Source organism: Aquarana catesbeiana, linkage group LG03, assembly GCF_042186555.1.
Source record: "Aquarana catesbeiana isolate 2022-GZ linkage group LG03, ASM4218655v1, whole genome shotgun sequence".
Lineage (NCBI taxonomy): Eukaryota > Metazoa > Chordata > Amphibia > Anura > Ranidae > Aquarana > Aquarana catesbeiana.
Genome location: NC_133326.1, coordinates 653,662,042 through 653,673,634, shown reverse-complemented (window position 1 = coordinate 653,673,634; position 11,593 = coordinate 653,662,042). Strand labels below are relative to the sequence as shown.

Sequence of the window (11,593 nt, the reverse complement as noted above, 5' to 3'; positions counted from 1 at the left end):
GTTTGTTTTTTTTTTAAACCCAAGCCGTGTAAGTACCTAAGGTTGACTTGGTATTAGCCTCTTGTAGAACTTGTCGAGCAGAGCTCAGACTAGGGGAGAACTAAACAGCACAAGGAGCCAATCAGTTGTGCTACTCTGCTCATGTGCTAGCAAGGATCAAGCTGATAGTAGGAGAATGCAGAGTGACAGAGATGAGCTCATCAGTATGCTGTTTCTGCTTTCAATGTCCGGTCACGGGTTAAGGGAGGGACAAGACCCGTAAGTGTTACTTTGCTTTACTGCAGCAGATTCAAATCAGATCTCCTTCCTTGCCAGCGGAGCTGTGTAAATCTCAGGAATGGATGAGCAGAGATGCAAATTCTTTGGCAAGTAAAACAGCTCCCATATATGTATTTCATCTGTGTATTTAGCGGTTTGCCTGGAGTTCAGCTTTAACTCTATTTGTACTCTGTGGTTAATCTAATGACAACCCAACACATGAGAGCCTTTAGTGGAAATCCACCCTAGAATGGCAAGAAGAACATGGCACTTTCATATGGACATACCTAAAAGTTTTACACACTTTACAAATTTCACCTTCATACCAGTAACATAATCAACCCAACAAACCATTTTTTGCCTATTAGAGAAGCACATTGTGGGCATCAAATTCATTGGGATATAATGGGACAAACCAAGGGAGGACTGGGAACTTTTGGCCTGGGGAGGCAAACACAACCAACTGACCCTTTCATGGTATATATAGTTTCCTGTGGGCTAAAAGTGCATTGCATAGTGGGGTGTATTTATATAAAGAAAATTGCAGAGCTATTCTTCATGTGAAACTGCATGTACATGCGTTCTGTGTCAAATCAGGGGAAAAACAAATGTCATCAGGTTATTGTCTCTCCGGGTCGAATTTTATTCTTCATACAGAATAGAGTGAAGCATGAAAATACCACATTATGGCCACTAGATGGTGCTGACAATCATAGTAAATAAGTATGGTCAACAGCTCCATCTACTGGCTATAATGTGGTATTTTCCTGATTCAGTCTATTGCATATGAACGAATAGTATTTAACTGGAAAGAAAAAAAGCCTAATAATGTTTCTTTTTTTGCCATTTTCACAGAACTAATGTACATGCATTATCACAGGATGTATAGCTCTGTAAATTTTTTTATAAATACACCTCAATGTGTGCCGCTGTGCCAACGTGATTGATGGTTATGGTGACAGGTAGGTGTTGTCTTTGTGAACAAGGTTTGTAACACACAATTTTATATACATCTGCTAAAAATGTAGTACAGTCAGTAAAGATATTGTGGATGGGAAGAGAAAATGTAAGTGGCGCCATCATCCCTTAGACATTGAAGAAAACCAGCTAGGATATTTTGGATGGGATTTTTTAGGTGGGAGCACAGAAGGGAGCCATTGCAACACACGTGCGGTCAGCAATAGAGCTTGGCCAGCTTGTTTAGTGAGGAAACAAATGAACCTGTTTACCCGCATGCCTTTGAGATTTGCCTCTTCTGAATTGAACCATACCCAATAGTATTGTTGCGGCTCCCAGTGGTGACTGCCTTTATTACTGTTTTTAAATGCCACGGTCTGTATACCACCTCTATGTTTTGTCCAGTGCTAATCATGGATGTACCCACCAGGGGCTCGCGGTGTGAATCAGGTTAAACCCTTTATTTCTTCATGTCATTCCATCTTGACGCATATCATGTGATGCATATCTGGATCTTGAGGGATTGATGCTTTCCTGTGTCCCTTGCACAAATTTCCTGATGAAGCCAAGATGGCGAAACATGTAGAAGACTATGTGTAAAGGGTCACCTGTTAAAATGTATTAAGATGCCTTTTGCACCTAAAAAATCCCATCCAAAATATCCTAGTGGATTGTTAGGGTGAATTTTAAAGGTGGTGCTAAACAAGATGACAGCTGCTCTGTAAAAATTGATATGGGCTCAACAAAATACTAAATAAAATACCAGGCCACTATCTAAAATAAACCTTATCATTGAGCTTCCTTCAACAAATGGGCACAGCACATTTCACGGCTTTGTATTTGTTCAGTATTGCTTTCTTGCTGCTGTAAGACTTCTCTCTGCCAGATCGCAGGTCTGAAGATGGGGCAGGTAGGTATATAATGGCCAGCAGCTGTCACTGACTGTGGACCCTGCTCTGATTGAGGTCTGAATGGGGTAGTATCTCCACTTAGGTCCACCAACCCAACAAAAGTTATTTATACTGGCTCCGGGTTCTCTCCAGTTCTCCTCTTGGCCATCTGCTGATGGTATGAGACACAAAAAGGAGATTTATGCTACAGAAAGGTATACACTGTGTTACAAACAGAATACCCCTATATACACATCATGAAAAAGAATGTCATCATTGTGACCAAACAGGAAGCAGTGTCACAATTATTTGGCAGTTAGACACTTGACGGGACAACAACAGTTTTTTTTTTCTGTTTCAGACAGTATCACATTACATTTTCCTTAGCAGACAACAAGCCAGTCCATTGTATATTACAAGACTGTGTCAATTCAGTGTCCTTTGGCAAGCGATGTTTCTTTGTAGCACCAAACTTTTTGCAAATTGTGACGTCTCCTTTTGGGGAGCAGCTGATACATAGAGGACAACTGTTGTGCGGTTTTGTAAAAAAAAAAAATATAAAAAGAAAAATTAAAAAAACCTAAGGATGTTGTCTACACACCAAAATATTGTTCCAATATCTGCTTTTATTTAGTCGCAATAGGTTATGCTTTTGACTAAATGAAAGCATCTGTAGAACTTTAACATCCATCTAGCCCTAGCACCACATAGGTCAATCACCGTAAGGAGTACAGCTAAGAATCTTCTCTCCTTAGATGATGGAGTCCAGAATATGAGGAAAATAGTGTTCTAATCAGGTCCGTTCCTTGTCATCGCTTGCTCAGAGAATATTTTCTTCAGCTGGGCCACCTCAGCTGAAAGCGAGGCAAGTTGGGATCTCAAGTCGGTGCTCTCTGTGGCTTGTGCCGGTATCCCATCTTGCCCCTGGCCGTTCCACCGTCCCCGTTGACAGAGCATTGGCTGCTGGGCAAATCCTGGGGCCACTTCTGAAGCATAACTGTTTATTTCTCTTGCCATAGGCGGTGCAGGATGAGGCCCCTCCTCCCCCGGTGCACAGGCCTTAAACCGCAACTTGTGTGGAAGGCTTCTGTAAGGATCAGGAAGAGTCTCAAGCCTTCCTCGAGGATTCTCTACAGTCTCTCCACCAACAGCTCCATAATAATTTATACTTGTAGGCTGCAATGGTTGGGGTTCTGGTTCGGGGCCTCTGTCCTCAAAGAAAACTGGGCTTCCAACACTAGGGGTAGAAAAGCCAGAGTCTTCTGAGTGTGGCATTGGTGGTGGAGGGTTAGGAGGAGGAGGCTCGTGTAGATTGCATGGTGGGGCATAAGTTCCCCGAGCCTCCTCACATGGATCACGTACCAGGCCAAAACGGAAACGGAGAGCAAGAAGCTCAGCGCGCAGCCTTGCATTCTCCTCAAGCAGTGCAATGACACGTCCCTCTAGGGCTAGATCGCCGGCGCGACGCTTCTCCCTCGAACGCTTGGCAGCCTCATTGTTCTTGCGTCGTTTATCCCAATAATTGTCATCTTTCCTTTCATCCGGTGTAAACTCACGTCGCCTTCGAAGATTTGAAGAAGAAGGTGAAGAACTAGGGGAGGAAGAAGAGCTTCGACGACCAAGGAGGGAACGGGCAAGGAGGAGGCCAGAGCCAGACAGAAGAGATCCAGTGGAGGCACCATCGTCAACCTGCTGGTTCTGCGGAGCAGGGCCATAAGGCTCCAGTGTAGGAGGGGCCTGGTGAGCAGAAGTGTCCTCCGAGGCAGAACAAGGCATAGGCCCATTCATGTTAGGGTGGGGGGAGAGGGCTGGAGGGGAGAGGTCACTGAGCTGCGCCAGGATTGTGTGCGTCTGGAGGTCAGAAGAGGATAACTGTCCTGAGAAAAACAAAAGAGGAAATTAGTCATTTGCTGATATTGCAGGCAGAACTAACGGGCATTGTTCTGCTTTTGTTAAGGGCATGAAACACATGAAAAAGTAATATTTCAGACGTCCACACCTAGAGGTAAAAATCTGCATGCTTAACAAATATCTATAATATAACATTAAAAGAAAACTAACATGTTTAATAATTTAAATAGACTAAAAAAAACACTGGTTTCTTTATTTAACCAGTCTAACAATACAAGGGCACTGCTCTAGGTAGGTCCACTTATACTCTAGCCCCCCAAATCCACACAGAAAGGTGCAACCGCAGAAACTTCAGAAGGATAGGTGGATGACCACACACTAATGTATGGAAGATCCAGCCTTTTTATTAAGGTAATTCATTAGTGAAAATACATCACAGCTACTCAAGGCAAGGAACAGACATTGACATGTTTCAAGCTATAAGGGCTTAATCATACTCATATTATCAAGTTCTTGTAGAGTGAAACATGTCAATGTCTGTTCCTTGCTTTAAGTAGCTGTGATGTACTCTTACTGATGGAGTACCTCAATAAAATGTTTGGATCTTCCATACATTAGCATGCGGTCATCCACCTATCCTTCTGAAGTCAAGAAAGCAGTTACTTGTCACTGCTCCCTTCATTGAACAAATGTCACAACTGATAACAGGGAATGATCATTTCCATATCTGGAAATCCTCCTCCATACTGCACTACAGAAGCTGTCTGCCATGTCAGTTCTTATTACAGATGCCCATCATCATTAACAGGGGAAGCAGAAAAAAAAAAAATTATAAAGTGTTTTTCGTTTAGGGATTGTTCCCAAGTGCTGCACCCATATTACCATAGCTCCCAACTGTCCCTGATTTCGAGGGACTGTCCCTGATTTGGAACAAAGTCCCTCTTTCCTCCTCAATTGTCCCTCATTTTGGAAGTGTTTTCCAGCGCTAAACCTTTCATCCAATTTCTAAATTTCTGCATTTCTAAATTTCAAAAGCCAATATAAAGGAATAGTAGTGGTTAAAAAAAGTACTTGTGGGTTTAACTAATCATTTTTCATTTTTGTATAATTCTCCTTTTAGGAGGTGTGTCCTATGCCTACATATATTTGCTAATAGGTGTCTGTCGATACCATCTCAAAAAGTTGGTAGGTGTGATATGAATGAGTCTCTGTTATGTGGTGATTTCATTTTCCCCACGCATTGCGATGTCTTTTTTGTTCTCTGAACTTTTGAACTTTATAAGACTAATAAAATAAGACTGACCTAAAAAAAAAAAAAAGAAAAAAAAAAGATCAAGTTTTTAATTTCCCCACCAAATCCTACCAAAATATTTTCTTAGTTCTGGATAGATTTGTAAGCTTTAAAGTTTTTTTGCAATTTTATGTGACACCACTAGGGGGACTTCCCCCATTTCCTGTCATGTCACCAGGACAGGAAATAAAGAGAATGTGTCACCATGCTAACAAAGGCAGCAGTAAAACCTGACAGGTAACCTTCATAACGTTCCCCACTATACTACAGAAAAGCGGTTACATTTATGTCCTTATCTGCCTGACACACTGCATTAAACAGGTTGCATAAGCACAATGTCAACAGACAGTTAGCTAAGCATTAGTAGACCATATTTTTTTTTTAAATGTTATTTGTCACTTGTTTAATGTACATTATTTTATTCAGCTAACCTACTTTGTTTGTCCATAATACCTATTTCCCAGAACTAAGACAAAGAATTGTTAAATCAATAGTCAACTAGCAAAGTACGTGTGTAGGGGCAAAGCACTTTGACTATATACAATCAACCCTGGTGGCCAGCAAAATAGCACCTGTCACGTGTCTATTGCTGTCACAAGGGATGTTTACATTCCTTGTGACAGCAATAAAAGTGATTAAAACAAAAATTTAAAAAAATTTAAGCAACAGTGGAAAAATAAAAATAAAATAAATGATTAATTAAAAAAAATGATTTAAAGTGCCCCCTCCATGCTAACACGCAAAAGGCAAACGCGCACGTTGATCCCGCACGCGTGCAAACAGCGATCGTCCCACACATGTGAGGTGTCACTGCAAACATCACATCATAAGCAATAAATCCAGCACCAGACCTTCTCTGTAAATCTAAAGTGATAACCTGTAAAGGCTTATAAAGCGTCGCCTATGGATAGCAAAGTATACGTTGTTTGTCGCCGTTGCCTGGGAGTACACAATTTTAAAGCGTGACATATTTGGTATCTATTTACTCAGCGTAACATCATCTTTTGCGGCCCAGGGGCCAGATTTGGTCCTTTGCTTGTTTTTTTTTTTTTTAATTTGGCCCTTGGGACACTATTTCATCCACTGATGCCACCAATGAGGCATTATTCCCCCACTGACACCAACAATGGGGCCCACTGACACCAACGATGGGTCACTGTTTTTTTTTCCCACTGACGTCAGTAACTTTTCTACTCCCAGTGGCCACAATCTGGCCCCCCTAAAGTTTAAAGCACATTAAGCTGGCCCTTTGTTTAAAAAGTTTGAAGACCCCTGGTGTAGAGGAGAAGTGAAGAGGAGGTATTGGTTTTGGTGGTGGAGATCAGCTTTAAGGAGGTATAATATATTTATTACCACTTGCATCTAAAGTTGGTACTAGCATAAGTAGGAATAGGAACCACATTTAGAGGCACCTTGAAGCTTTGTGTTTCCTTTGTATATATTTTTTAAAGTTATGCAACTGAGATCTCTGATTTTATCACTTCACAAAGGTATGCAACTGCAACCTCTGGTGTTAGAGAATTTTGCCTTCATCTTCTTGCCCAGATATCATTTTGGCAGACACATCCCTTTAAGGAGATTCATATTACCTTAGCTAGTAGTAGTCACCTTCAACTGGCCTTGTTCGGTAATGTTAAAGCTGTTTCGTAGCGTATCCAAGTCAATTCTTCAGTTCTAAGGAGTTGAAGGAAGATACCCCATTATATCGACACGTGTAGCACAGTCACTTTAATCCAGTCATCATAGAATGTTTCAAGGCAGGCGTTGATCGTCCAAGAACTTCCTGACACCAACGATGGGATTATGTAACTAGGACAGGGGAGCTTCACAACCTTCACACCTCCTGTACCATTCTTGGACAACCAACAGCTACATATTTCATGGTGATTGGATAAGGGGTGGGGCTATAAATGTTGGGGTATCTTCTCGGCACGCGTTAGAACTGAAGAAATGGCTTGGAGAAGCTTCAAAACATCTTCAATAATACAGACTAAATCAAGCTGAAAGTGACTACAAGACATACCAAGACCTGGATCAATGAGAACCTTCACAGGCCTTCACATTTCTTTGTTTCCAACAAACACCAGTCAACAGACTTCAAATATCTTCCAGAATCCATTGATAACAGACATGCCCTCACCGCCCCACATACCTCGGAGGGTTGGCCCATGTGCCTGCACGCTCAATATTATCCGGTTATTACTGTGTAACTTTCTTGGAAAGCACAACTGCTCAATCTCGCCTCAACCCAAGGTGTCTAAACGCAGAAACGCAATGGAACTTGCAGAGACATGTACGGAAAGCCCTTACTATACAGGTCTACACATGTGACCTAGTTGGTTAGATATGAGTGGGAGACAAACTGCTTATACAGTATTAATAACTCAATGATCATAACACACACAAATTACCATAAATATTTATACAACTCCAAGTAACAGCAAACAGTGAAATGTTAAACACCCTTTTATTGTAGTCTTGATCTCTACACACCAAGGCCCCATTCACGCCAAGCGATTTGAAATTGCGAGCAGAATTGGCATTGATTGCGCTAAAATCATGGCAAAGTGAGCAAAATTTGGGTGCCATTCATTCTTAACCTTGGTTCACATCAATGTGATTTGTCATGCGATTTGACAGTTCAGAATCACATAGCAAGTTGCACCCTATTTTCGGCAATGGAACCATTCAAATCGTTGTGACTCAAGTGGTAGCGACTTTGTAAAAGGTCCATGCACTACTTTTCTGCAATTTCATTGCGACTTGTATTGATTTCTGTTAAATAAAGTTGCAATGAAATCGCAGATCCAAATCTCACTGATCTGCGGCTTTGAGGTCGCGTTGAAGTAGCACAATTTCAAAGCCGCACTGGTGTGAACCAGGGCTTAATGGCACCCCATGCGCTAAGTTATTTTGCCATGCTTGTTGTGCGATAAAAGTGCACAGCATCCGCAGCAAAATGCACACGAAAAAAGACCCGCAACTCTTCTTGCCCAAAACGGTGAATGAGCTTCTTTTGCGCAATATATGCCCATAGGGCAGCCCATTTAAGTGTACTATCACGCAATATTTCACATGTGTGTGTCGTGCGTAGGGCAGCCCATTAAATTGATACCAGTGTGGATGTGGCCTTAAAGCTAAACTCTAGGTAGATATAAAACACACAAATGAATGAAGCTCTGTAATCTATAAAGTTTGGATAGATTAAGGGAGGGTTATAACCCCTGTATTTTTTTCATGCCATCTGTGTCCCATTGGGGAGATTTCACTTCACTTCCTGTCCCATAGCCAAAACAGGAAGCGAGAGGAAATCCCTCCAGAGTGAGGAAATCCCTGGTTGTCACAAGAACTAGTGTCCCCATTGGAATATTCCTATTCTGGTGACAACCCACAATTTGGGATTTTCTTTCACGTTCACTCTTGATGATAATGACAAATAGGAAAAATAGAGGGAGTGAATCTCCCTATTAGGGATGAAGGGCAATAAAAACCTAACAGGTCTTCTAATCCCTAATTAAGTACCTGATTGTGGCCTGGTGTCAGCTTCTTGCAGCCGCTATACAGTAGAGCTGGAGAGTGAGTAGATGAAGCAGCACAAGGCAATATGCATGCTGATAGGAGAAAAGAGCAGAGTGACAGAGAGATGAGCATATCATTGTGCAGCTTCTCCTTTCACTGTCCAGTCACCGACTGGGGGGCGGGCCTAGGAAGTGGGTTAAATGATACTGATGATAACACTGAGGACATCTAGTGGCAGAAAATAGCACCGCGGGGAAAATCTCTGTATTGAGGGTGAATATTGCAACAAAAGTGTTCCTAAGTGATCATTCCAAAATACAGTAAATCCTCTGAACCAATCAGAATTCATCTTGTGCTGGCCAGACTTCATCAGAGAGCATATTGATTGGTGTCTAAGCATTAAAGGTTGCAAGCGTTGCGTCACTGTTGCATGAATGCGAAATGTCTGCGTGCCACATGTCATTGTCCTATTGATTCTCAAGTATCAGTCATGTGTTATTCTGGAACCTGAAGTGTCACAGTACCATTGATTGGTAGTCACATGGAAAGTATCAGTGTAGGTTCCTGAATACATTGTGAAGTCTGTAATTTAAGTAGATGTTTTGTGGCCCCAAAACGCTGACTTTCAACATTTCCTTTTGGCTCTCTATGGGTTCTATGGTATACCTTTACCACTGTTTCCCTATATAGTATCTATATCTTCTCATCATCCTACCTGACAGTGTGTGACATAACAATGTAACAATGTGCTGTGCATAGAGTGTCAGCTTATAAGAACCCTAGTCTACCAATACTGCTTTACCCTGAGGCTGCACAGGATCAAATACCTCCCATCTAGTCTCTTTATGTACTAGATTGCCAGCTCTTGAGGCAAGAACTCTTATCTCCCTGTACTCTTTTCTCAGTGCCTTGCCTATAGCCACTATCAGGTAGCAAGTTATTCAATGCAAACTTGGATCAAGTCTTGGCACTGGCAAGTGCAACATCATTCATTGCCCCCCCCCCCCCCCCCTCCCTTTTCTGTGGTATGTAAATAAGAGTGTCAGCTCTTGGGATCAGGATTAGAACTGGCTATTTCCTTACAGACCAGGGCAGCATTCACATGTGTCAATACTTTGTCTAGAGCATAGCTTTTCCCTGGCTGTATGCTTTCTGTAAAGTGTTAGCTCTTCGGAACAGTACACCCATACAGGGCTGCTTGTCATACTGTGTCATGTCACTGAATTATACAGGGCTGTAAATACAACGTGTACACTGCCTGATAACAGAAAGTGCTGACTGACTCCAGCCAAAAACTTCCTGTGTGTTCGAGTGTCAGCTCTTTAGTACAGGACACCTTATACTTCTGTTGCCCCTAAAATATCCACTGCTTCTGGTATTCAAATCTGAGCTTTGGGACTACAGCCTATTATTTTGTATGAGATGTGTTCAAGTGTTAGCTCTTCAGGACAGTACTGCCTCTACTATAATCTCCTATGTGTCCATTATTCAAAAGACCTGAGCTTGTGAACCTTCTTCTGTATTAGAGTGTCAGCTCTTCGGGACAGTAGACTCTACAGTACTGTCTCTCTTATAACCTCTTCAGCAAAACCTTTCTCTCAATTAGAGTGTCAGCTCTTCAGCCTAGTAGACCCCTGTACTGTCTCCCATTTCCGAGAATCTGATTAGAAAGACCGCATGTTTCCTTGTCCAAAGCTCCCTAGAGTGTCAGCTCTTCAGCCCAGAATGCTCCTTGCCCCCTACCTACCTACTTACTGTGTAGATCCCGTGCCCTGATCGCTCTGTATTAGAGTGTCAGTTCTGCAGCACACAGCCCAGGACGTGGAACGGCCGCCTTCCCCGGTATCCGACCCTCCTCCCCCCTCATACTGTACCTGTGTGCCGGCCAGGTATCCGGTGTGTGGCCGCTGATCTCCGGTGATCGGGATTAGGCTCTTCCCATAACCGGCAATGCTGCTGTCTGTCCGCCGTCCCCTCCGCACTGTACACTGTACACTGTGTGTATATAGAGAGAGGAGAGAAGGGAGAGGAGAGAAGGGAGAGGAGAGAGAGAGGAGAGTCTTCTCCGCCTGCCCCGGAGTTCACATCAGGCTAAGCGTTCACCTTACTTCACCCTCCTACTACTCCGTCCTGTGCGAGGTGCCAGCCTTCTCCATGTCCCTTCCCTTCCCCCTACTATGACTCCTCCTACTCCTCAATCCATCCATCCATCCATCCATCCATCCCTCCACCTAACCTTTCCTCCATCCATCCATCCCTCCATCCATCCATCCATCCATCCATCCATCCATCCATCCCCTACTACTCCGTCCTGTGCGAGGTGCCAGCCTTCTCCATGTCCCTTCCCTTCCCCCTACTATGACTCCTCCTACTCCTCAATCCATCCATCCATCCCTCCACCTAACCTTTCCTCCATCCATCCATCCCTCCATCCATCCATCCATCCATCCATCCATCCATCCATCCCCTACTACTCCGTCCTGTGCGAGGTGCCAGCCTTCTCCATGTCCCTTCCCTTCCCCCTACTATGACTCCTCCTACTCCTCAATCCATCCATCCATCCATCCCTCCACCTAACCTTTCCTCCATCCATCTATCCCTCCATCCATCCATCCATCCATCCATCCATCCATCCCCTAATACTCCGTCCTGTGCGAGGTGCCAGCCTTCTCCATGTCCCTTCCCTTCCTCCTACTATGACTCCTCCTACTCCTCAATCCATCCATCCATCCATCCCTCCACCTAACCCTTCCTCCATCCATCCATCCCTCCATCCATCCATCCATCCATCCATCCCTCCACCTAACCCGTCCTCCATCCATCCATC

At 43.3% G+C, this 11,593-nt stretch overlaps 1 protein-coding gene across 1 annotated transcript; it reads right to left on the bottom strand.

The window, feature by feature from the left end:
• Nucleotides 1-509: 509 nt before the first annotated feature.
• On the bottom strand, nt 510-11,529 carry LOC141133358 (uncharacterized). The gene is made up of 2 exons (XM_073622702.1): nt 10,641-11,529; nt 510-3,982 (listed from the first exon to the last, which is right to left on the bottom strand). The coding sequence occupies exon 2, from the start codon at nt 3,891-3,893 to the stop codon at nt 2,895-2,897; it is 999 nt and encodes a 332-aa protein (XP_073478803.1). The 5' UTR covers nt 3,894-3,982; nt 10,641-11,529; the 3' UTR covers nt 510-2,894.
• Nucleotides 11,530-11,593: the final 64 nt, after the last annotated feature.

Coding starts and splice junctions, on each gene's coding strand:
- LOC141133358 (XM_073622702.1), bottom strand. CDS start 3,893: ATGAATGGGCCTATGCCTTGTTCTGCCTCGGAGGACACTTCTGCTCAC.